We start from the raw sequence: 26,086 nt of genomic DNA, 5'->3' as shown, positions 1-26,086 counted from the left end.
GTCTGCGGAGTGTTACGTCACTTCCCATTCATGAGCCCTTTGAGGAGAAACTCAGGAAACGGAAAAGTGGGTATAAGAAAACTCGAGGGGGAGGGGCAAGGAGTGAAAGCCGTGCTGCGATTGGACTCCGTGTTTTGTTGACAGTTCGAACTGGGCGCTCTTGCGGATTCATCCCGGCGCGGCGCATGCGCGGGGCCTAAAACGTGTTACGAGACAGGAAATGTACCGAGAGGGAAGGATTTAGGTGCTGCTCTGTGCGTTTTCCGCAGCGGAAGCTTGGAAGGCGGAAAACATGGCTGCCTTGGCGATGGCCGCCAAGGGCTCAGGGCGGGTTTTCTGCCTCTTCGCTGGCGCAAGGAAGGGCGCTGTTTCCTCTGGCGCAGGTAAGAGACGGAAGGTCCTGCCCCAACCAGGGAGGGAGTTGCTTCTTTCGCTAAGGCGTGGCCTGCCTCAGGGCCGGATTTAGGTTTGATGAGGCCCTCAGCTACTGAAGGTAATGGGGCCCTTTATATGTCCAGCTGTCCTTTCTCAAGAACAAATTGTCGCTGTTTTTTGTGTTGAATATATGCTATATGGTCATTTATGGACCTAATAGCTATCTAAGGCCATCTGCACATGTTGCCATGCAACCAGTCCATGCAGAATGTAGGCACCCTATATATAGAAGTGAGCAAACCAGTGATATTTTAGGGATGCTAGCAGGTGGGGCCCATGACTTACATCACAGGAGCCTACACAACACAAAACACTGTTGCTGTATGTAAGTTTTATTTTATTTTTTTATCTTATGTTTTGGAAATGTACATCCAGTTTTCCTCCCCTTTAATATTTTTGGGGGGGCCCAAGAAAGTGGGGCCCTGAGCTATAGCTTGTTTAGCTTATATGTAAATCTGGCACTGGCCTGCCTTGTGTGGGGTGGGGGACGGATAATAGGAACACCTAAGAGCTTTAAGCTTGAATAAACAACACAAATGGGCGCCATGTTTCTATGCATTTCGACATAGTAACGTGCAGCACAAAACTTATGTATGTTTATTGCTAGGGAGTAAGTCCTGCTTGTCGTCAATAAGTGGGCACACTTTTGAAGTGTTAAAATAACTGCTTCATATTTCTTCAGAAGGGATGCGGGTGGCGCTGTGGGTTAAACCACAGAGCCTAGGACTTGCAGATCAGAAGGTCGGCGGTTCAAATCCCCGCGACGGGGTGAGCTCCCGTTGCTCGGTCCCTGCTCCTGCCAACCTAGCAGTTTGAAAGCACGTCAAAGTGCAAGTAGATAAATAGGTATCACTCCGGCGGGAAGGTAAACAGCATTTCCGTGCGCTGCTCTGGTTCGCCAGAAGCGGCTTAGTCATGCTGGCCACATGACCCGCAAGCTGTACGCCGGCTCCCTCGGCCAATAAAGTGAGATGAGCGCCGCAACCCCAGAGTCGGTCACGAGTGGACCTAATGGTCAGGGGTCCCTTTACCTTTTTTTATTTCTTCAGAATAGCATGGGTGTAAGTAGCTCAAGCTAGGCTTAAATCCCTAATGCTTTACAGATCTATTTAGGAAGAGCAGCTCCTCAAGCAAACCCTGAACCACATTATATATTAACTCTATAATTCCGTTCATTACGGCACTATTTGTAGATGTCCAAGGGTCTACATAACCCCATTGTGAAGCTAGATGTCCAGACTTACATATGTTTGCATTGGCTCAAGGGCTGAAGTGTCTCAGCTTTTTCATAATGCTCATCAGTGTTGTATTTCAGAGTTCTGAACCTAGTGGAACTGAGGCTGATTTCACTAGAATCTGCACTTTGGATTTGGCTTGGTCTGGAATATTTCCCTTGTGCGTGTTGGACCTTACAAAAGCCTTTAGAGAGAGCCTGTGTCACAATAATGTGTTGATGACATTGACTTGTGCTGATCCCTAGTAGATACCATCCAAACAGGTTGTGGCCTATGCACTGCATGCTCGGCTCTTTCCATCTTTTTTTTTTTAACTTGGTGTGCATTGTTACACACCCATTTTAGCAGTGAATGCAATTAATTAGAAAATCTACTCTGAGGGATTTCCCCCGTTTGATCATCTTTGCATCCAACTGTGTGTCGTGGAATGCCAAAGTTGGTAATTGGGAGCTTTCCTTAGCCTGTGTGCACTCTTTCTGAAGTACCGTATTTTTCGCACCATAGGGCGCACCGGACCATAGGGCGCACCCAGTTTTTAGGGGGGGAAATCAAGAAAAAAAATATTTTCTCCCCCCAGCCCCAAAGAGCAGCGTACAGGCTGCATACAACCTCTCCCTGCCAGAGGGGTTGCGTGCAGCTATGGAAGAAGGCAAGGCAGTGAGCGGGATGGATCCCGCTCGCTGTTTTGACTTCCCCTTTAGCCCCGTGCAGCCTCTCCCTCCCGGGAGAGGCTGCGTGGGGCTAAAGAATCCATAGCCCCGTGCAGCCTCTCCTTGTGGAGGGGTTGCGCGCAGCTATGGAAGAAGGCAAGGCCGCGAGCGGGATGGAACCCACTCGCTGTTTTGGCTTCCCCTTTAGCCCCGTGCAGCCTCCCCTTGCCGGGAGACGCTACGCAGGGCTAAAGAAGCCATAGCCCCGTGCAGCCTCTCCTTGCGGGAGAGGTTGCGCGCAGCTATGGAAGAAGGCAAGGCAGCGAGCGGGATGGAACCCACTCGCTGTTTTGGCTTCCCCTTTAGCTCTGTGCAGCCACTCCTTGCTGGGAGAGGCTGCGTGGGGCTAAAGAATCCATAGCCCCGTGCAGCCTCTCCTTGCGGAGGGGTTGCGCGCAGCTATGGAGCAAGCAAAAGCAGCAAGCGGGATGGATCTCGCTCGCTGTTTTGGCTTCCCCTTTAGCCCCGTGCAGCCTCTCCCTCCCGGGAGAGGCTGCATGGGGCTAAAGAATCCATAGCCCCGTGCAGCCTCTCCTTGCGGGAGAGGTTGCGTGCAGCTATGGAAGAAGGCAAGGCAGCGAGCGGGATGGAACCCACTCGCTGTTTTGGCTTCCCCTTTAGCCCCGTGCAGCCTCTCCTTGCTGGGAGACGCTGCGCAGGGCTAAAGAAGCCATAGCCCCATGCAGCCTCTCCCTGCCGGAGGGGTTGCGCGCGGCTATGGCACAAGCCTGCATTCGCTCCATAGGACGCACACACATTTCCCCTCAATTTTTGGAGGGGAAAAACTGCATCCAATAGAGCGAAAAATACGGTAGTTGAAATCAATAGTATAGTACTGCTGGCTGAATTCAATAGGAACACTACATTGCACCTCCTCCAGCCCACTTGGCTTCTGTGCTTGCTGTGGAGGAAGGGAATTTGCTTCCTCTTGAGGCTAGCATGAAACTAAGGGGGCTGAAAGAGGAGAGTGATCTGTTCCTCCTCTACCAGCCTGCTCATTCCTCTGCATGGATTTCCATACAGCTGCCTGCATGGGACTCTTTCTCATTTGTGGTCACTATGTTAAATATAAACACAAAACCTGTGCTAACATCAGGGGTGGGGTGGGGAACCATTGCTGGTATATTAATGCATATCTGTTGGGTTATGATAAATCTCCACAAAAGTATTAAAAAGGGGAGATGGGCTTTGGGTGCTTTAACATTAATTCTTTGCTAACTTTAAATTTCTTGTGAATACTTAAAAACATGTTGTGAGTGTGCTTTGTTACATATGTCTTTTCCAGTTGCATCATGGAGACGGGAGTGTAGTTCATATAGTGAACAGTTGTCCAGTAATGCAGATATGGTAAGAAATGTGTGTTACAATTAACATTCTAATCAGCCTACATATTTTTGAAAGTTTTCAAACTCAAAACATAGGATGGTAGTGGTTTGCACAGGTTGTACAATGACAATAAAGGTATTATTATTATTAAAGAAAATGTGTTGCAACTGCACTTTTTGCTGTGAAACTGCACAGGAGTCAGTATAAAATATATAAGAGCGTAATCAGGTATTTCTACTTTATTTAAGGCTCATTATCAACTGTAGACTGTAAACATAGAAGACACCTTGTTGGAAGATAGCCGAAGTAAAATTGAGTTTTCAAAATTACAGTGTTTACAACAATCTTAATTTATTTACTCTGAAAACTGTGACGCATAAAATACAGAACTTGTTTGGCAAATAATTAAAAGAAACTTTGTGTCAAGTTGGAAAATGGTGCCAAAATTACCAAGGAAGAATGGCTAAGGCTGTCGGTGGTAGCTAGCCACAACAGCTATGCCTCTGAATGCTTGTCTATGGGATTGACAGGTGGGGAGACTGCTGTCTCGCTCAGGTTCTGCAAGTGGCTTAGGCATCAGGTTGACAACAGGCTGCTGGCCTAGAAGGTCTCTTGGTCTGATCCAGCAAGGTCCTTATGAATCTCCCCAGGTGATCTTAGGCCAATCACTGCCTCTTAGCCTATTTTATTTATTCATTTATTTCATAAAAAATTATATACTGCTTAATTGTAGAAAAAACCCCTCAAAGTGTTTTACAAAAAGGAAAAAAACAGTAAAAAACTACAACCATAATTAAAAACATACAGAAGGTTAAAACCACAATATAATAGATTAAAACAAATCAAAACTCACGCAAACTTTCTAAACATCTGGGTTGGCTTGTCCAAATATGAATGTCTTCAGTAGGCACCAAAAAAGAATACTGTGAAGGTGCCTGTCTGATATTAAATGTTTGACCACAGCCTGGTATAAATTACACTAGCCAATGCTTGTAAAACAAAGTGCCAGAAATATGGTTAAAATTTCTACCCCGCCTTTCCTGTACTAGGATGGTACACAAGGGATTGAGATGTAGCAACATTTTATGGGCTGAGTACATATATACGAGGGGAGACAATCAAGAAGATTGATCAATGACGGATTCTGTTCTTACATTTAAAGTTTAATATAAGAACTATGGCAATTTTAAGATAAGTTAAAAAACCGCCCAGAAGCAGCCTTTTGCTTTTTTTAGACTATTCCATAAAACAGTTCTAACTAGAAGCCCCATTTGGTGGGTCAACCAAATAGACAGGTACCATATATCTATGCTAGAGTCCAACCTAGGGCTGATTTTTGTGTAACATTTGCAAGGCACTTGCCCTGTATGATAGTATCATGTCTGCTTCAGCACATAAGCCAGCAGTTCTCAACCTGTGGGTCCCCAGATGTTGTTGGACTACAGCTCCCATCATCCCTGAGCTCTGTCCTTTCTAGCTAAGGGTGATGGGAGTTGTAGTTCAACATCTGGGGACCCACAGGCTGAGAAAGGCTGACTTAAGCAGTCAGTACTAAAAGAAAGTAGAAAGACACTTCTGCTAAAACTATTTCTGTTTCAGCCTGTACCAATGGACAATCCCTATAAGGAACCCCCTAAAAAGTGTGTCTTGTGTGGGGTAGCTGTTGACTACAAAAATGTACAGGTAAATTCCTCTGTATTTGTTGTGTTTGTTGTCAAGGTGTACTAAAGAAGGCTGAGCAAAATCCGGCCTATGCTTATCAGAGGAGATCATACTAGTTCACTTGTATACTCCTACGTGTTACAAGAATACTGCTTCAGGGCGGTACTTTTGCAACATTTCTGTTCCTTTCATGTGGCTCCGTTCACCTAGGAGTGAATGCCACTGGCACTAAATATGTAAAATTAAAATTCACTCTTTTAGAATACACTCAGGAATACGTGCAAGGAAAATATAACAAGATCAGTTGCATGTTGGAAATCCAAAGTATGCCTTGGACACATGCCAAATCCCCATGGTGCGGAGGCAGGATAATTGCAGGAATGCAGAATACTGTGCTTGCCCAGCACATGTGGTTGCTAGGGTTTCACCTTGCAAGTACAATAATTCTACACCTAATAACCAAGAGTAGGAGGTGTAAAGCCAAGTCAAGCAAGCATAGAAACAGGATTACATTTGGAATAAAGTATATAACATTGCTGCATCTCTTAACCATGGCTATATCAGGATTATCTTGTGGGCTCATGTACTTCTTCTCTTGCATACAAAATAGTTTCTATACCTGTGGTACAGTGTTAAGCCTCACCCAGTCTTAAGTGCACGGGGCCTCTACTTTGGTTTATCCTATCAATCCTCTGGTCTTTCTTTGGATTTCCACTTTGCAGACTGACTGGCCATACAAAACAGAAACTACATTTTAAATTGTTTTCTGCTTGTGAAATTTCAGTACTTAATTTTCTTTAAATATTGCATGATTGGTATGTTTAAGTGAACTGTGGAGATTTGCTACACATATGTAAAAAAGAAGAAGAAGAAATCAAAATGTTGCTTAATATTTGTTAATTTTTTTCCTCCTTCAACAGCTTTTATCACAGTTTATTTCACCATATTCTGGTCACATTTTTGGAAGGCATATAACAGGTATGTGAAAGATTTAGCAGTATTATATTCAAGGTAAATGCTTTTCACTACTTATTAATTTTAAGGCTATTTAAATAGCCAGCCACCTTTGACCTGTGCATCATTCTGAATTATATTGAATTTGGTTTCTAAAACTTAAATCGAGACCAGTCTTGAGTGCTTCTATTTTTAAAAGCCCCTTATAGGTTTAATCTGCATTGATAAAGGAATTGATTTTTGATGTTTTCAAATGAAGTGGCTTTTTAGGATTTTTTGATTTTACAGGCTTATGTATGAAGAAGCAGCAAGAGGTTGCAAAAAATATTAAAAGAGCCCGACAACTGGGTGAGCATCTTTTTAAAATATGGGGGTACTTAGATGTTTTGCAAATTGCTTTGTTTCTAAAGCTTCTGAATTTATTATGTTGCAGGATTTATGTCGGTTACATATAAGGACCCAACATTCCTCAGCGACCCTAAAGTATGTAGTATCAAATATCCAGAATGAATTATGTTAACTGTACTTAATAAAACTGATTTTGTAACTGATTTGTTGTCATTCCTGGTACATCCTTAATAAGCAAACCACTAGCATGTCAGATACGATCCTGTTAATTCTGCTGTATACAGAGTACAAAGGATTGCCATGTGAATGGCAGAATGCTTCTCCTCTGTGCTAATAATCATGTCGTTCTTCAAATGGCTGTCATTTTGTATGCAAGATGGAAAACATGCTGTCATAAAATGAAATAAAAACTTTATAAAGAAGAAAACACATGCTGGCATGCCTAACAATAAAAGTACCTACTTGGAAGCAAGTATCTATGTCTAATAGGGCTTACTCCTAGGTAGGTGTAGGCTAGGCGCATCTGTGTGCTATATTACTATGTACTATATTGCCCCGTGTGGAAAATGGAGTAGTGGAACACAAAGGCAGTATCATGAATGAAATATTTGTATTAAGGTCTTGCCCATTTCTCTGTAGGCTGACATGAAACCATGTTTAGCCTTCAATTCAGCTGCTTCGCTTTCAAGCACAGCATGTTACTTAATGGGTTATAACCATTTTGTATCCTACTGATGACAGAAGACTCTGATCCAGTGGAGGAGATTTCCCCCTGCTTTCCTCTGCAGGCCTGTGCACCACCCCTTTCTGCTCCAGAGGGTTGGTGGACCCATTGGAATTACATGGGAGGCAGCGTGAGAACCTGAAGAGGGGAGGAACTAGTGAAAATCACCTCTCCTTTCCCTCAAGAGAAGCCTCCACTGGATCAAAGAGGGACAACTGGATAAAAGCCAAGAAATATTGTTGCATTCTTAGTCCAGCCTTGGAGAAAACAAACACGGTACTATCAGTACAGTACATTTTATGCTGAAGTCTTCCACCAGGGATAATCCCTGTGGAAAATAAGGAATTTAAAAATCTACTGAGGAAGAAACTAGACTATTTTGTTTCCCCCCCAAATTGTGGGGATTAATGCTGGTTTAATTTTTGATGGGTGAGTTTTCATAAACAAGACCCACCCCCGAGACCATGAACAAATGGAGAGTTATATAGGCAACAATTTCTGGGGGAAAAGAAATCCTTTATCTGTACAGAAAGGGATTAAAAACTTGGAGATACTCTGCGTTCTTCATGCTCTTTTGTAACATCCTCATCAGGTTCAGTGTCACTGGTTGGAATGTTTGTTTCTTGGTCACTGTTCTTTTGGTCCTCCTGAAATAGATTTCGACGAAGTTTGAAAGATCGTAGCCTTTTGAATGGCTTTGGTCCACTTGTAGTTACAGTAGCCTTTCGCTTAATTACCTGCCTTGTCTCAGCTTCAGGGAAACTATTTTCTTTGAACATTAAGGTCAGCCAGTCCATTATTTTTGTGTTGTGGTCAATGTTGCAGCAATGCTTAGAAATTTGTCTTCCTTTTAAAGTAACACTGCTTGACTGCAGTCCAGAATTTGGGAAAAAGTTTTGCAAAGCTTGACAAAGGAAGATATTTTCTTTCGATTCATCTGGGTGACTTTTCTTTGTTTGGGTAACTTCTGAAACAGACAGAAGGTATTTTCTTTTGATATAACAGCTACAGCAGCCTACAAGACTTCCAACTGCGTAGAACAGCAGCAGCTTGACTGGTAACTATTTAATGAGCAGTCCTAAGACTTTGGCAAGCCTCAAATCCCTTGATTTGGATGACGTGACAAACTATGGTTAAGGAAAGGCAAAAGCATGGGGCCTGAGACTTGCTGAAGCCTTTTCATATTGTGCGAAACTACAGCATAATAAAACATCCAACCATAGCGTATGTGAAGTAGCAGCTCATACATTCTAAATATCTGAATTATTTGCTGAACATGGCTTTTGCAACATCAGGGTCATTTCTAGACAAGTATCAATAATAATAATTATTTATTATTTGTACCCCGCCCATCTGGCTGGGTTTCCCCAGCCACTCTGGGCAGCTTTCAACAACAATTTAAAATACATTAAAATGTCACACATTAAAAACTTCCCTGAACAGGGCTGCCTTCAGATGTATTCTAAATGTCAGGTGGTTGTTTATCTCTTTGACATCTGATGGGAGGGTGTTCCACAGGGCGGGCGCCACTACCGAGAAGGCCCTCTGCCTGGTTCCCTGTAGCTTTGCTTCTTGCAATGAGGAAACCGCCAGAAGGCCCTCGGCGCTGGACCTCAGCGTCTGGGCAGAATGATTGGGGTAGAGACACTCCTTCAGGTATACTGGGCTGAGACCATTTATATATTTATATATCTATATCAGAGGTAGCCAGCCTGGTGTCATCCAATTGGCTGTTGTATTCCTAACCATTACCGACCCCTGCCAGCATGGCCAGGGGTCAGGGTTGTGAAAGCCGAAGTCCAATAACAGCTGTAGGGCACTGCGTAGCCTATTCCTGATCTATGCTCTTGATTCCTATTGTAGAATTCTGAGTAGTGCCTGATTAAGTGTGTAAGCTCTTTATACAGGAGCAAAGGCTGACAAGTAAACTGAAGATGCCAAAGGTAAAGGGAATCCAGTGACAATTCATAAGCGCACCCCTGCTTTAGAATCAGAACCAAGAGATTGAATTTAAGATCCTAGGACAGGTATTGAAGTAGGAACCTGTAAATCTTATTCTTCTGTCTCCTACATTTCTATGGAGCTTTCACTAAAAGGGAATGCGGGTTCCTATTTCAGCTCTGGAAGATTACGTACCTTGTCAGTTTAATGACACAGAACAGAAAGTTAGGTGTTTTAAGTTACCTGCAGTTTGTATCTGTTCTTTTTTCCTTCGTACTTCTTGTCTCAGTTGATCTACTTCTGCTAGCAGATTCTCTACTGATCTTTCACTGTCTGCTACTTTACTGCCTATATTCTAGGAGAGAGGGGGGAAATGGGGCACCTTGTGGAATAAATTGTCATCCGTATACAAATAATTCATAAAAAAAGCTTAATCAAAATGTTTAACAGCTAACTGATGATGGCTATCCTCTACCTCCACAGTTGGCAGTACCAATGCTTCTGAATACCAGTTGCTGGAAATCACAGAAAGGGAGAGAGTTGCTCTTGCACTCATGTTCTGCTTACCGGTTTTCCACAGGCATCTGGTTGGCCACTGTGAGAACAGGACACTGAACTAAATGAGCACTGGCCTGATGCAGCGGAGGGCACTTTCTCTGTGTGCTGTTGGAGACTAGATAATGCTGTCACCGAACACTTAACTTCCTGAATAGAAGTTGTGTGATTAAGCTTTCAGGTGACCCCAGAACAACAGGTTTTTCTGGAATACAGCCTAAATAAGTGTAATTCTGCACATGGCACTCATTTCCCCACCTATGGTTATTTCTAGGATACACAATAATATTATATCTGCCTGGTGCACAAGTTAATGGAGTTTACTTTCCCCTAATTTCCAGCTTCAGGACATTTTGCGTCAACATTTCTTCATATAGATTGTGTTGCCAAACACTTATTTCAAACTTTGTGTTACTGGTTAAAAGGTGCGTGAGAAGTTTTCCAAAAGCATGTAACTTACCTCCATTTCCTCCTGCAAGGTGGCAGACATTTCAGCAGTCTTCAGAACCTCTTTTAGAGACCCATCTTCATTAAAAAATTCTGACCTTTTGATACAAAACAGAAAATATAGAATGTACTATTTCCATCTGCCATTTTATGCAAAGTGGATTTTGAAATCTCTAAATTTTGGCATTGACAACCGAACACAACCTTTAAAAAAAGGTAAAGGACCCCTGACAGTTAAGTCCAGTCGCAGACGACTCTGGGGTTGCGGCGCTCATCTCACTTTACAGGCCGAAGGAACCGGAGTTTGTCTGCAGACAGTTTTTCTGGGTCATGTGGCCAGCATGACTAAGCCGCATCTGGCAAAACCAGAGCAGTGCACGGAAACGCCGTTTACCTTCCTGCCACAGCGGAACCTATTTATCTACTTGCACTGGTGTGCTTTTGAACTGCTAGGTTGGCAGGAGCTGGGACAGAGCAACGGGAGCTCACCCTGTCGCAGGGATTTGAACCACCGACCTTCAGATCAGCAAGCCCAAGAGGCTCAGTGGTTTAGACTACAGCGCCACCTGCGTCCCTTAGCTGACATGAAAACCTATAGGAATAAGCAGGAAATCTCAAGCACTAGGGCATTTAGGAGACAATGCTTGCTGATGGAATTGCTGGTTAAAATAAAACAAGTTTAAGGCAAGTTAAAAGTCAAACTCCAGTGTGGTGGGTGGAGTTCTTAAAATAATGCAAGTACATGTTTTTCCTTAGTAAACATCAGACAGTCCAGTTTTCTAGGCTGAAGCCTACCATCCACCCCTCTTTTTAAAAATTACTTATCCCAACAGTGAAATTGAGCCACTGATAAACAAGAGGGGAGAATCCTGAGGTTTGCAGAATTAAAACAAAACAAAACTTATTAACACCACCAAAAGAGGAGCAGCACTTAAAACAAAAGTCCAATGAGGACTGAGCATGCTCGTAAGATACAAGCAGGCACAGAATGCTGAGTGTCAGGAGAAGAGAAAAATGGAAAGCCAAAGGAGGAAGGTGAATTGGCTTGCTTGGCCCTCATTGTGGTCTGGTTCACATATAGCACTAAGCATAAATGCACAAGCTCACAAGTACTTGCAGCAGAAATTGCAAGCACTTTGCTCCTGCCTGAACCTGGGTTTGTGGTTTGTCTCACTTGACAAACTGCAAGCGATAGCCAAGGTTTGCTCTTGGCTCACTGTCCAGTGTTTGTCGGAGGGAGACAGACCACAAGGCTGAGGTTTAAATACAACACTATGCCAAACAATGGCTTTGCTGCAGGTAGCACAGCAGCATGAGGACCGAAGGAGCAAAGCAGCCACTATTTCTGCTTTGATTACCTGTGCACGCGGGCTTAGCTATGGTTTAGCTTGATTTTACATGCATACTGGGCCAATTTGCAATATCGAGGAAGAGGCCATAGCTGGAACAGGAGTACTCCTATTAGGGGAGATGAACAGACACTGTGGTATTTTCCCACTTGTATGAACTTAAAAATGGAAAGCGTAATGCTGGTGGTCAACAAAAGAGGTTTAAAGACTATCTCAAGGCAAATCTAAAAAATGTAGTATAAACACTGACAACTGGGAAACACTGGCCTGCGAGTGCTCCAGTTGGAGAACAGCCTTTACCAAAGGTGTCATGAGCTTTGAAGGCACTCAAACTCAGGATGCAAGGGAGAAATGTGCTAAGAGGAAGGTATGCTTGGCAAATTCACACAGTGATCAACTCCTGCCCGGAAACCAAATGCCCCCACTGTGGAAGGAGGTGTGGATCCAGAACTGGCCTCCACAGTCACTTACGGACTCACTGTTAAAACCGTGTTTATGGAAGACAATCTTACTTGGCTATGAGTGATCGCCAAAGAAGATGATGAATTTGTGTGTGTATATATGTGCATATATACACACACGCATACAAATATATATACAAATACACACACACACACACACACACACACACATCTATGCTGCTAGCTGGCAATCATTTGGAGTCACCAAAAACGCAATGCAAAAAATTAAAACATCCTTTTCATACCTGTGTTTTGCAACTGCTCTACAATAGCCGGAAGAAATACATGAACTGGACGCTGTATGATATCCGTGCTCTTCTGCCATTCTCAGATTGGCAATAACAAGAGGAACTTTCTGAAAAGGACTTTAGAAAAGGATAAATAGAAGAATTTAATATAACTACAATGGGAAGGTTTACTGAGTGCACGAAATAGTGCCATTCCATTATTAATTCTTAAGACAACTTACCGTATTTTTCGCCCTATAGGACGCACTTTTCCCCCTCCAAAAATGATGGGGAAATCTGTGTGCGTCCTATGGGGCGAATGCAGGCTTCAGGAAGCTATCAGCAAGCCTGGGGAGCCCGCGGATAGCAGCCTGCTGCACGGAGTGTGGGGAGCGCTGAAGCAGAGCGCCCCACGCTTCGGGCAGCCCCACAAGCTCGGGGGACAGTGGGGAGGCGCACCGCCGCCATCCCGCTGTTCCCCGACCTGGTTTGGAGGCTGGCGCTAGGGAGAAGCGCACTTCTCCCCAGCACCAGACCCACAAGCTGTTCCCCGACCTGGTTTGAATTCCCCGACCTGGTTTGGATTCCCCGACCTGGTTTTGGGGGGGAAATAAAGGAAAAAAAATTTTCCTTTATTTTCCCCCCAAAAAACTAGGTGCGTCCTATGGGCCGGTGCGTCCTATGGGACGAAAAATACGGTACTTTTAAGAATAGTTGTATAGGATTGCTTTGTGCCTCCCACTAAGTTCAATATGGTTTACTCCCAGGTTTCCAGCCTTATAAAAAAATCTTATACATTCTTACATGGGAGTTAAGTCTACTGAGCCCAGAGGAACTTACTTCTGAGTAAACTTGCTCAGAAATTTGCTTTTAATATTTTAAGATTGAGAATTGCTCAGACACAAACTAATCCCGTGGTTGTCTTGGAACTTACGAAGATGGTGTGCAATGCCTAGTGCATTGCCTAGACTCTAATGCGCCATTGAATCTAATGTGCACCTTAATTTTCGCAACGTGATTTGGCCAAAAAAGATGCGCATTAGATTTGAGTAAATACAGTATTATGCTTCGTGACAGTTTGCTATCACTTGCACCACATCAGCTCTCAAGCTTTTTGTGCTAATGTGATGTTGGGTCTCTCCCGCACATTTCTGTAGAGCTATCACAAATCTAATTATGTTCAAGATTGCAGCCAATGATATCAAGAGTAAGAAAGCGAAATTTCAACAGAAAGAAATCATTTCCATTGCAAGATTTCCTCCAAATTTCAAAGGAAAGGGATTAACCCAAGAAAGTGATTAGCTATATTTCATTGAGTTACAGAAGTACACTAAAGGATAATGAATATACTTACCCTTCTTGCGGTTTATGTAAGGCATATTCAAGTTTGTAAGTGGATAAATTTGAAGACGTTGGGCTGAAAGTCAGTAACAGAAAAACAAGGCCCTGATTTGCCAAGTGTGACTGTAAATGCTTATGAAGAAGTTGCTCTCTGAACGTCATCGTCTGGTCAGTATTACGCCTGAGTTTGTACCAGCCCACCACAGTCTGGAAAAGAAATGGCAATCTGAAAATTAGATACAGCTTCTTTAAATAACAACAACAACTATTTATTATTCATACCCCGCCCATCGGGCTGGGTTTCCCCAGCCACTCTGGGCGGCTTCCAACAAAACACTAAAATATAATAACCTATTAAACATTAAAAGCTTCCCTAAACAGGGCTGCCTTCAGATGTCTTCTAAAAGTTCGGTAATTATTTTTCTCTTTGACATCTGGTGGGAGGGCGTTCCACAGGGTGGGTGCCACTACCGAGAAGGCCCTCTGTCTGGTTCCCTGTAACTTGGCTTCTCGCAGTGAGGGAACCGCCAGAAGGCCCTTGGCACTGGACCTCAGTATCTGGGCAGAACGATGGAGGTGGAGACGCTCCTTCAGGTATACCGGACCGAGGCCGTTTAGGGCTTTAAAGGTCAGCACCAACACTTTGAATTGTGCTCGGAAACGTACTGGGAGCCAGTGTAGGCCTTTCAAGACTGGTGTTATATGGTCTCAGCGGCCGCTCCCAGTCACCAGTCTAGCTGCCGCATTCTGAATTAGTTTTAGTTTCCGGGTCACCTTCAAAGGTGCGCATTGCAGTAGTCCAAGTGAGAGATAACTAGAGCATGCACCACTCTGGCAAGACAGTCTGCGGGCAGGTAGGGTCTCAGCCTGCATACCAGATGGAGCTGATAAACAGCTGCCCTGGACACAGAATTGACCTGTGCCTCCATGGACAGCTTTGAGTCCAAAATGACTCCCAGGCTGTGCACCTGGTCCTTCAGGGGCACAGTTACCCCATTCAGGACCAGGGAGTCCTCCACACCCGCCCGTCTGCTGTCCCCCCAAAACAGTACTTCTGTCTTGTCAGGATTCAACCTCAATCTGTTAGCCGCCATCCATCCTCCAACCGCCTCCAGACACTCACACAGGACCTTCACCTCCCTCACTGGTTCTCATACCTCTTACATAATGACTGAGAGTCACCCTATTGCTGGTGCTAAAAGGTGATTTTACCTGGGTTCCCTAAGACTCAGCTTAGCTTGTCTTCTGAGAGGCACTGGAATTTCCACCAGCCAAGGTACTAGGCCATACTTAAAATGTCTCTTTGGTAACAACCTTGTGCCCATAATGTGAAAAGTTGAAAAACCATGTCACTGCCAGAGCAACTGTTTGCATGTTCGCTCTGAAGTATGGTCCATTGTATTCAATTGAGCTTCTTTGCCAATAAGTATGTGGAGATAGCAGTCAAAAGCTGCAATTCTACACACACTTATATTTACTTGGAGTAAGCCCACTGAACTCACTGGGACTTACCTAAAAGTAAAACCTGCCTGTACATGTCTAATAAGAACCAGTCTGTAGGATATTATGCATGCATTTAAACAAGAATATAGTAGTAATCTATAGTATCCATACATTTCTGTTTTGTGAAGAGGTTAGTTCTAAATGCAAAATACCTTTTTGCAACTCGACAATATATTATTCAGCAGTGGCTCGTTCAATTCTCCTGCCGAGTTGTAAAAGCTGGAAAAAATAAGAGGAATCCCAAGGGCAACAGATGCTGAATCAAAGACATTTCTAGAGTGGCATTGGTTTTTATTACTAAGCTTCACACATTTGCTCATACAGCAAATGAACACAGGGTATAATGATAATTTCAATAAAAATACAGAAATCAAATTCTTTGGAAGAGAAGGAAGTCATGAAGAAAATCATGTAACATCTTCTACCCTAAAATAAAAATCACTTTGATTTACTGACTCTCCATATGTATTATTAAACATCAATTGAAGGCATATTTATTTACCCAGGTTTTTGCCACGTGATGACCCTAGCACCAATATGTATTCAATGATTGGTTGCTAAAATTGGTGGTTGATTTTTTTTATCCTTGTTTTTAAATTTTGGTTGGTTGTACATTGCCCTGAACTCCTATGGAGGACATGCAACTAATAAATGCCCTGAATAAATAAATAAAAATACAGTGGTACCTCGGGTTAAGAACTTAATTCGTCCCGGAGGTCCGTTCTTAAGCTGAAACTGTTCTTAACCTGAAGCACCACTTTAGCTAATGGGGCCTCCTGCTGCCGCTGTGCCACCAGAACACAATTTCTGTTCTCATCCTGAAGCAAAGTTCTTAACCCGAGGTAATATTTCTGGGTTAGCGGAGTCTGTAACCTGAAGCGTATGTAACCTGAACTCTCTAAACATGCTTCCCTTGCTTACTTAAACAGCAAACATTTATCTGTGAGCAAGCCCCACCGAAATAAGTTTCTTTAGGCGTGCATATTCTGTTACCATGATCCAAGGCTCTGACTGAATCCAACGCATGAAGTGCTCCATGTGAGGGTTTTACTATCCCCTTGTATGAAACAGAATTCAAGTTTCTTTCTGAAATAGGGTACAGCACTTACCTGAAGGGTTGGTAGCATGGAATGTGACTTTGTATATCTGAAATTGAAACGACATCTTACTTTCCCCTGAATGATTGTGTACGCATAGCTCTGCACAATGTGGTCTGCTGACAGTAATAACTGAATTCTGTGTTCAGTCACAACCTTACAAGATACTCAAATACTTTTAATATTTATTACATCTGCTAGTCGCTTTGTACAAAAAAAGTCTTAAAGCGACTTAAGATGAAGTACTGCTAAAATCAACTAAAAGTCAGAAAAATTAAGAACAACGTACAATATAAAATTCCTAAAATGTTCGCCCACATTCCATTTATATACTTCAAACAGTGGATAAGCAAAAGTCCATGCGACTAGAGCGCCTCTGTATAATTTTTCTTCCTCAAAAACATGCAAAACAAAGTAAGCAGGCCTTTGATCACATTTGTTCTCTTTCTGCTGCTCTGAAGAGATAGGAGTGTCAAGGGACCATTATGAAAAGTTGTATAGAAATAAAAGAACTACACAGCCACGGCACAAACCTGGAGATGACACTATTCCTTGTGGGGGAGGAAAGGACCAGTTGCGATATAAAATAGATCCTGCTGCTAGACACCATGGAATCCCACAGAATGACTTCACAGCAGCTCAGAAGCAATGCAGCACCATCACCGCATTCATATACAGTGGTGCCTCGCAAGACGAAATTAATCCGTTCCGCGAGTCTCTTTGTCTTGCGGTTTTTTCGTCTTGCGAAGCACGGCTATCAGTGGCTTAGTGGCTATTAGCGGCTTAGCGGCTATTAATGGATTAACGGCTTAGCGGCTATTAACGGCTTAGCGGCTTTAAGAAAAAGGAAACAAACTCGCAAGAACTCGCAAGACGTTTTGTCTTGCGTAGCAAGCCCATAGGGAAAATTGTCTATCGAAGCGACGCAAAAACCGAAAAACCCTTTCGTCTTGCGCGTTTTTCGTTTTGCGAGGCATTCGTCTTACAGGGCACCACTGTATACTGGTATACTCAAGCACTAATAATAATATTTTACAAGCACCACATAATGTTCATTCTGCCCCAAAGGAAATGCATCAGTTGATAGCTGACTTACCAATTGTATACACAACCTCAGCGCCATCCATCTGAGAGTCAGTAATGATGTCCTTGGCTTCAGATTTCACCTCCCCAAGGAGGAATCCTTCCTTTGCAATTGAAGAAACACCATAGTTATGCATCACTCCACTAGCAGGAGCTGTATAGTCAGTATTATTATTATTGTTACTGTGATCCACGCGACGGTCACCTCCAGACTGGATTATTGTAACTCGCTCTACGTGGGGCTGCCCTTGAGACTGACCCAGAAACTCCAGCGGGTGCAGAATGCTGCAGCGAGACTCCTTACGGGGTCTTTGCTGCGAGATCACATTCACCCGGTGCTATACCAGCTGCACTGGCTCCTGGTGGAGTACAGGATCAGGTTTAAGGTGCTGGTTTTAATCTTTAAAGCCCTATACGGCCTAGGACCCTCGTACCTACGGGACCGCCTCTCCTGGTATGCCCCACAGAGGGACTTACGGTCTTCAAACAAAAACATCTTGAAGGTCCCAGGCCACAGAGAGGTTAGGCTGGCCTCAGCTAGAGCCAGGGCTTTTTCAGCTGTGGCTCCAATCTGGTGGAACGCTCTGTCACAAGAGACTAGGGCCCTGCGGGACTTGACATCTTTCCGCAGGGCCTGCAAGACAGAGCTGTTCCACCAGGCCTTTGGCCAGGGCACAGCCTGACTCCCTCCTTTGGCAATCTTCACAGAATTCTAGCCCAATGGTTGCCATCAATTTGATTTGAATTAATTTTATAATGAAATGATTTTAGAATGCTGTATTATTTTATTGTTGTTAGCCGCCCTGAGCCCGGCTTCGGCTGGGGAGGGCGGGATATATATAAAATTTATTATTATTATTACTAAACCACGTTATATTTTGAATAAAAAAATCTCAAAGCGGTTTGCAGCCTACATTAAAACATCAAATAAAACAATCCCGAATAAAACATTACTGAAGAAAGTAAAATATAATGTATACATCCAAAGTAACAAAATGAACAGGAATCTAAAATAATAGATTTCAAAACGAAACATTACAAAGGAGGTCAACTACAGAATGCATATTTAATGCAGCAAAGTTAGCAAAAGAAAGCAGGACAAAACAAAATTTTTAAAAGAAATCATTACTAAAGGAAGTCAAATATAAAACGCTCATTTAAAACAGCATAATTTAAGGGCTGGGCCTGGGCGGAAGTATTTGAGTCGTCCCCCTTCAAAAAGCAGATAAAACCCTTTGCCGCTGACTAGTCCCAAACTTTAGCAAATTTGGAAGCATATTCTAACATTAAACTAATTATGGATGCTTCCAGGTGACCTCTCCATGAAACATCCATTACTGTATAGCTGTTTTGCAAGGTTAGGTGATTTGCGTCAAGGGAGTAGTGGCTATGGATTGTCAGACTACGACTAGGACCCGGGAGATCTGCGAGGAGGGAAATTTGAAATACATATATCTCAAGCACGCCCAAGACACAGCGGAGACACACAGCAGCATTTTATGGAGACGTTAAATCTTCCTGGGGAGGAGGGGAAGCTCAATTTAAGCCGTGCTTTTAAGAGGGGTCGCAGAGAGGGTTACGGTCCCTCTGTTGTTACAGACCCACGCAGGGCACCGGGCTGCCTGCGCGCACAAAGCACTCGGGTTTGGGAGTCACACGAGACGCGAGGCAACTCTTCCCAAAGTAAGTGGTGGAGAGGGGGGTCTGCGCGCGTTACAGTTCAGTCGCTGTCTAAAAGTGGGAAATGCACACGTGCATATATACACGCATGCAGACAAACATATAACCAGGAGTGAAACTTGGTGCGGGAAGGGGCAGCCACGGCAGGAGATGCGCTCTCAATTGGCCTCTGCACACACACATACACAACAACAACAACACACCCTGGCTCCCTTTTACGCATAAAGCACCCGTTCTCCCATTAAACAAGGACAAGAGGTGCCGGAGCGAAAGCACTTCCTCGGGTTAACCCGAAGGCACCCCCGTCCACTCCATGCGTAATGGCGAGGGGGGATGTTAGCCAACGCGGGGCGAAGGGCACCTTTTTACGCACAGTGTCGGAGCCGCTGTTGACATGGTGGAAAGCGAGCGCGCCTACGAAGGCGCCCGAGAGGAGGGCCGTCGTGCTCTCGGCGGCTGCCATGGCCGGATCCGCGCCCAACGGGCCTGTTCAGCCGCGCGGCGGAAGGCGGGAGAGGCCGGTGGGGAAGGAAGCGAGGCCGGCTGCGAGCGGAGCAATGGCCGCGCCCGGCCCTGGAGACCCGACGAGGGAGGAGGCGGAGACATCGGGCGCTCAGAGAGAAAGAGGCCGCCCACTGGCACGCAGAGAAAGGGATCTAAAGGGATCTATATTTGTCTCCGTCGATCGAAACGAAATAAAGACACGTGTGTGTGTACATAAGGAATCAGTACACACACGCACAGCGCTTATCTGGTTTTTATTAAGATACACGCGAGAAACAAGGAATCATTGCAGGTGTCTTTCTTTGGCTTTTATTAACACACAAACAATAAACATAAGGAAACACACACACGTGCGTTTTTGTTCGGTTTTTATTAACAAACAAACCTAAGGAATATATGTATATTGCACACCTTTATTTGGTTATCTATTTATTTTGGTTCCCTTCCCCCCATCGTGGTCAGCACAGTGAGTGATGATAGGAGCTGTAGTCTGAAAACAAATAAAGGTATCTAGGAACAATTTTAATTAATATAATTTAATTTATATTGCAGTGTGAATAAGGTTTTCCTTTCCAGTTTTTAAGCATCCTTCTTGCCTGCCTCAAAAGTAGTAGATAATTCAGTGTATACAGATGTGGGGGAGGTATGCGCACTCCCAAATAGTTAAAAGCCAAAAACCTAATAGGAACTTTAACCAGTTATTGAATTAACCATTGCACTTTGGGTTTGAGGTTAAGGAGGAGCATTCAAGAGTTACAAATTATTTTTGACTGCTATGTTATGCAACTATAGCAGGTTGACAACCTGCATTTCAATAATAATAATAATACATACTATAACAACACACACCTCAGGTTTCTTGCACTTATAATGGTTGGGGAGGGGACAACTCATGGCACAAATACATTATATACCCTCAAGCACTGCCTACTAGTGTGGATGGGATTTCAGAAGCATAAAATTTGAAAGTGAAAACTGCTAATATGTTTATTATAGCCATGCGCATGGGAAAGGTGCTGTCAACTTCATGTCGGTGCTAATCTATATATTTTGGAAACCTGTTTGTTCTCTGTGCATCTGGGAACCTCTTAAGACACCGTAACCAAATTTTGCATGGTGTTCTGGAGATGAGGAGCAGGCTTTCATGTACATTTGGGGTGCCATTTTGAATCAAGATGGCGGAATGAACCTTTCAAAACGGCACTGATTTTACCCACTGATCTTAAAACTGCATTTATTTTTTGACGTCTTAGAATTCCAAAACATTGCTGGGTACAAGGCTGCTGGTATGATTTATTTCAGTTTTACTCTGCAATGGGTTTATTGAACAGGTGGTGGACTCTGAGGCACTGTAAGAAAACCTGTAGGAACAATTTTTTTTAAAACAGTCCAAGGTTCAGAAATAGCAGTTCTTTGGAGTCAGCATTTCCCTCTCACCTAATTTAACAACCAGTTATTATACGATGAGAATGCAGACAGTGCGTGGACAATGACCTTTAGCATCTTTTATGGCAGAGTTTGCCAATAGTTGTGTCATTAAAAGAAGATCACAATTAGGCACATTTTTTTTATAGCTGAATGATAATTACAAACAAGGTTAGAACAATTTTTAAAATTCCACACTGCCTTTACACCTTATACAAGTTTTCTGAAGCAGTTTAGCATACAAACCTCTGCATGTTACTTGGGTGTAAATTCAGCTGTGTTCAATGGACCTTACTTCCAAGTAGCGCGTGTTAGGTTTGCAACCTGAGCATAAAAATCAAACCAAAATAAGTAATGATTGTAATCACCGTGAGCTCAGCTTAAGAAAGACAGAGATGTTTTAAATGAACAAACATCAGCAGCAGATGACGCTAGCAATAATTTAAGATGTACAGTAAAAGTAATTGTAACCGGCTAGGCTTCTATTCTCTGCAGAGCTGTTGTTGTTGTTTAGTTGTTTAGTCGTGTCCGACTCTTTGTGACCCCATGGACCAGAGCACGCCAGGCACTTCTGTCTTCCACCGCCTCCCGCAGTTTGGTCAAACTCATGCTGGTAGCTTCGAGAACACTGTCCAACCATCTCGTCCTCTGTCGTCCCCTTCTCCTTGTGCCCTCCATCTTTCCCAACATCAGGGTCTTTTCCAGGAAGTCTTCTCTTCTCATGAGGTGGCCAAAGTACTGGAGCCTCAGCTTCAGGATCTGTCCTTCCAGTGAGCTCTCAGGGCTGATTTCCTTCAGAATAGATAGGTTTGATCTTGCCGTCCATGGGACTCTCAAGAGTCTCCTCCAGCACCATAATTCAAAAGCATCAATTCTTCGGCGATCAGCCTTTATGCAGAGCTAGGTTTACCTGCAGAGCTAGGTTTACCTGCAGAGCTAGGTATGCTTAAATTCATTGATTTTTAATGGGCTCAGGTGCAGCTAACTCCGTATAGGATCGGGTGTGCATGTTAAAATACTACGCCTGATAGTTGACGCTAAGCATGTTATAGTGCAGGAATGCAGAACATATGACTCTCCTCATGTTGTCAGAAGTACAACAGCAGAGATCATTCTGTGGGTGACTGAAGGGTTAAGTCAGTTAATCAAGGGGTGGGTGGGTGTTGTGTTGTTTAGCAACCAAGCAGAGTGGCCTGTTCTTTGCTGAGTTAGTGTGTGCTCTGATTGGCTATGCAGTTCTGCAGTTGTCCTTTGTATGTTTGGTTGTTTACGACCCAACATAATTGACACATGCTGCCAAAACACTTCTCCTGGGTCCCATCTGCACTAAACATTTAAAGTAGTGCCATACCACTTTTAAGAATCATGGCTTTCCCCCGAAGAATCCTGGGAACTGTAGTTTGCTAAGGGTGCCAAGAGGAGATCTCCATTCCCCTTGTACAGCTCCAGTTCTTATTGTTGACATCCACCTGTCTTGAGAGACAATGGTGTGAACCTCTGGTGGCAAAGTCAAACTGCTGCATTAGCAGAACCAAGTGACCTCAGGGTGCAAGCCTGGGCAGTGGTTTAACAATACAGTTTTCTCCCCAAGACACTCTAGCATGGGCGTAGCCAAGGGGGAGCAGGGAAGGGCAGTTGCCCCCCCCCGAATCAATAAAAATAAATAAAAATACATAGCAAACTGAGGTTCTTCTCCCCCCCCACGAAAGGCCTGCCCCCCCAAAAATCCTGGCTACGCCTATGCATCCTAGGAATTGTAGTTCAGTGAGGGGAATAGGAGTCTACTAACCAAACTCAGCATCCTTAAAACTTCAGTTCCCAGGATACTTTAGGGGAAGCTATAACAGTTTAAAGTGTTACGATACTGCTTTAAATATACAGTGCAGATGTGAATCTGGTTGTGGCGCATGCCTTAAGTGCAAGTTAGACCATAGCTGTCAACGTTTTCCTTTTTTTAAGGGTGTTGTAAACAGAAAAGAAATTCCCTATCACAGGGAAATTCCCTTATTCCAAATAGGATTCCTTGCAAGAAAAGGGAAAAGTTAACAGCTATGAGTTAGACCTATCCAGTGGTTTTTTGTCTCCTAAAAAAAATGTTTAGGGGTTACTCTCATTTTCCTACTCATATCGAAATACTGGCCTCCAAAGAGGCCAAACCTAGATTCACAAAATGTTTAGGGGTATGTGTACCCCTGCGTCCCCCTAGGGAAAAAAGCACTGGACCTATTTGTGATCTTGCGGATCATAAAACTTCATATTGCGATGCGGAAATAAAACCTGCTTTCGACTGAGGTCATTTCCTTTCATTTCCTGCTATTATTTCATGTCCCTCAAAATACCTTTCCCTTCCCTTGACTGATAGAAAACTCTCCCCAGCAGCTCTGCCTTTGACAAACAGCACAGCTGTTTAAATAAGTGAAACCTGAGCCATCGTAGATAAATATCTGCAAGGCAGGGTGGTTCCCCCTGACAAAGATGTTGGGGGCCTTGAAATGTGTCACTGCACACAAGCACAGCAAGGAACACATTGGAATACTGATGGCTCACTGCGGATCAGAGCATGTTTCTGTGACCTTGAAAAGGGAGCTGGTATAAAGTTACATTTTCTCCTCTCTCCCACCCTGAGAAGTGAGAATGGACACTCCATTGTCCAGGGGAGTCTGCCCATACTACTGTCGCAGGAAACCCCCCCCCCAATAATTCAGTTTGTACAAACTTCACACACACTCACACACTACATATGCTACGCTTCTGTTATAAATTCATAGAAAATCGACCATACATCGGATTTGCACTGTTCCACTTTTATTTTACTCCATGAAGGAAGGACTACAAAATGGGGAAGGTTTGATACAGGGCAGCCATAATCCCTTGAGCATACCAGCACATACACAGGAGCCCTGCCCAGTTGCTATGCCAACCCTGATGGTCCTAGACAGAAGACCATCAAGATCACAAAGAACTTGCGTATGGGAGTGGATTCAGCACGGACTGGAACAAAGGACAATAATCAGCTCTTCCCTCTGGGGGCAGGAAACTGCAAACTCCCCTCTGTCACCTGGAAAGTACTCATGGGGAGGGGGAAAGGGGGAACCAGCCAGGTGACAGGACACTCAGGTTACCACCGCAACTCCTCCCTCAACCCCTCCTTTCTGTGATGAAGGTGTGATGTATCTGAGGGGTGGTCTTAGGTTACACCCCTTCTGTGATGTATGTATGATGTTTCTGGGGGTGGTCTTGATCTACAGGGTGGCAATTTCAAAAGTCTTTATAAGGCCTTGCGCACCATTTTTCTGGGTCCTTCTCTCTCCTGCAAGTGAGGGGAGCACCCTGTTGCAACAGATCAATAAAGGCCAAGCCTACAGGCTGCTGTTTTGCTCCAAGTTATCCTGGTTGGTGTCTTTATTTTTGTCCAAGGGAGCCCTCGGATTTTTCCGTTAACACTACAAATATTGGATACATACACATAGAAGAAGAATTTATTATTTCTGTCACAGACCAGTTCCAGCCCACAGACAATATCAAGGAAATCATAAAACACAATAGGGATACATTTGAATTTGCAATTAGGTATAACAGGGACACTACAGATATAGCAACAGTTTAAAAAATATATAAATTAAAACTTAGTCACTAACATATAACCTAAAATAATCACTTAAAGCCTTAATCATTATGATAGCACAGCTTGTTCCCTAAGTTTTAATGGCAATCACACAGAATTTGGCTACCCTTAATGTGATCTCAGGATCCTTGTCCTCTACCAGGAATTTTAGACATTGAAGTTCGGATTCATACATAAACATACCATATATTTAAAGCACAAGACTTTCCCAAAGAAGAACTATAGTTTACCCTTAACAAACTACGGTTTCAGGATTATTTGGTGTGCATGCATTCTTCATATGGTTTATTAACTGCTTTACCTATCATGTTTGCAGAGAATTCTCGCCACTCAATATTCCACGACTACTGAGCACGCTTAAGCCACACCAGAATTTTATTTTATTTTTGAGCTGCAGGGGGAGGGGGTGTGTGGGTTGTCTGCTTAGTTACTGGGGTTTTTTTTGGGGGGTAGATTTGCAAATCTTCGAATTCCACTGAAAATGCTACTACCTCTCACATGTCGCAATCCTGTGGGCTGGGACTTAACTACAGAAGGACTTCCTATAACGCAGTGGGTAAAATGATTGTAATCAAGGCTGGCCCCATATCTTGCACTATCCACACCCTCGATACTTAAAACCACTTCTTTAGTCTGACTGATGCAATAGTTACCCGCGTTCATCTGTCACATACTTATGTAATGCGTTAATGCGAGATGTGAAACCCTGCCAATTGCTATCGTTTCTATTTAGATTGAACTTTGCAACAAGTAGGCACCTAGCCTAGTTCTCCAAAGGGGATGGTTACCTTTTGAACTCTCTTACATATTTAGCGGAGAGGTAGCTGGCTGTTTTAGCTGCTTATTTTGATTTCCCAGCCTCAAACCCTCCTGGTAGGAACAGGGTTTTCTAGAGGAATGAGGAAAGTCACATTAGCACAGCAGAGCCAAGCAGTTGCTGGACTGAAGCTTCAAAAACCCCTGTCTATTGGCCATATCTGTGATATAATTTTCCGGTTCCGAAGAACAAAAGAGAAGCCTGCTGAATTAGGCCAGTGGCCCATCTAGTCCACCTCCCTGTTTTTGTAGCCGCGACCCAGATGCCCGTAGGAAACATTCAAGCAGGACCCGGGCAAAAGAGCACATTCCCCTCCTATGGTTTTCCAGCAAACCAGCGTTTGGAATCGTACAGCATTGGGAGAGAGAGCATAGCCATCCTGGCTAGTAAGCCATTGATATTATCCTCCATGAATTTGTCCAGTCCTCTTTTCAAGCCATCCACGTCAGTGATTACTACTGTCTGCTGTGGCACAGAGTTCCATAGTTTAACTATGTCAGGGGTCAGCAAGGTTTACCACACCTGGGCTGGTTCACTCCAGCGGAGATGATGATAATAATAATTTATTTATACCTGCCCATCTGGCTGGGTTTCCCCAGCCACTCTGGGCGGCTTTCAACAAAATATTAAAATACAG

The 26,086-nt window shown here is 43.7% G+C and overlaps 3 protein-coding genes across 8 annotated transcripts in view; 2 read left to right on the top strand and 1 right to left on the bottom strand.

Annotated features, from left to right (window-relative positions):
• The first annotated feature begins 194 nt into the window (after nt 1-194).
• On the top strand, nt 195-6,873 carry MRPS18C (mitochondrial ribosomal protein S18C). Of its 2 annotated transcripts, XM_053404199.1 has the most exons (6): nt 205-383; nt 3,666-3,727; nt 5,306-5,389; nt 6,289-6,346; nt 6,611-6,670; nt 6,756-6,873. In XM_053404199.1, the coding sequence occupies exons 1-6, from the start codon at nt 293-295 to the stop codon at nt 6,830-6,832; spliced, it is 432 nt and encodes a 143-aa protein (XP_053260174.1). In that variant the 5' UTR covers nt 205-292; the 3' UTR covers nt 6,833-6,873. The 2 variants fall into 2 exon arrangements, with proteins under 2 accessions (XP_053260175.1, XP_053260174.1); XM_053404200.1 differs by lacking the exon at nt 5,306-5,389 and having other exon boundaries at nt 195-383.
• Nucleotides 6,874-7,889: 1,016 nt separating this feature from the next.
• On the bottom strand, nt 7,890-19,674 carry ABRAXAS1 (abraxas 1, BRCA1 A complex subunit). 5 transcript variants are annotated; one of them, XM_053404193.1, is made up of 9 exons: nt 19,440-19,674; nt 17,412-17,502; nt 16,328-16,364; nt 15,371-15,437; nt 13,729-13,922; nt 12,393-12,512; nt 10,351-10,435; nt 9,579-9,690; nt 7,890-8,361 (listed from the first exon to the last, which is right to left on the bottom strand). In XM_053404193.1, exons 1-9 carry the CDS (start codon nt 19,539-19,541, stop codon nt 7,931-7,933), a joined length of 1,239 nt encoding a protein of 412 aa, XP_053260168.1. In that variant the 5' UTR covers nt 19,542-19,674; the 3' UTR covers nt 7,890-7,930. The 5 variants fall into 5 exon arrangements, with proteins under 5 accessions (XP_053260168.1, XP_053260169.1, XP_053260170.1 ...); XM_053404194.1 differs by having other exon boundaries at nt 7,890-8,358; nt 19,440-19,673; XM_053404195.1 differs by having other exon boundaries at nt 19,452-19,673.
• The window catches only part of GPAT3 (glycerol-3-phosphate acyltransferase 3), a 38,460-nt gene continuing 31,287 nt past the window's right edge, over nt 18,914-26,086 (top strand). Inside the window, exon 1 of the mRNA XM_053404192.1 lies at nt 18,914-19,081. The gene's annotated coding sequence lies outside the window, so the exon portion shown is untranslated. The remainder of the gene's footprint in view (nt 19,082-26,086) is intronic.

The sequence above is a fragment of the Podarcis raffonei genome, chromosome 9 (assembly GCF_027172205.1).
Source record: "Podarcis raffonei isolate rPodRaf1 chromosome 9, rPodRaf1.pri, whole genome shotgun sequence".
Taxonomy (NCBI): domain Eukaryota; kingdom Metazoa; phylum Chordata; class Lepidosauria; order Squamata; family Lacertidae; genus Podarcis; species Podarcis raffonei.
Note: the sequence above shows the minus strand (reverse complement) of the source record. Positions and strands in the feature narration are given on the sequence as shown.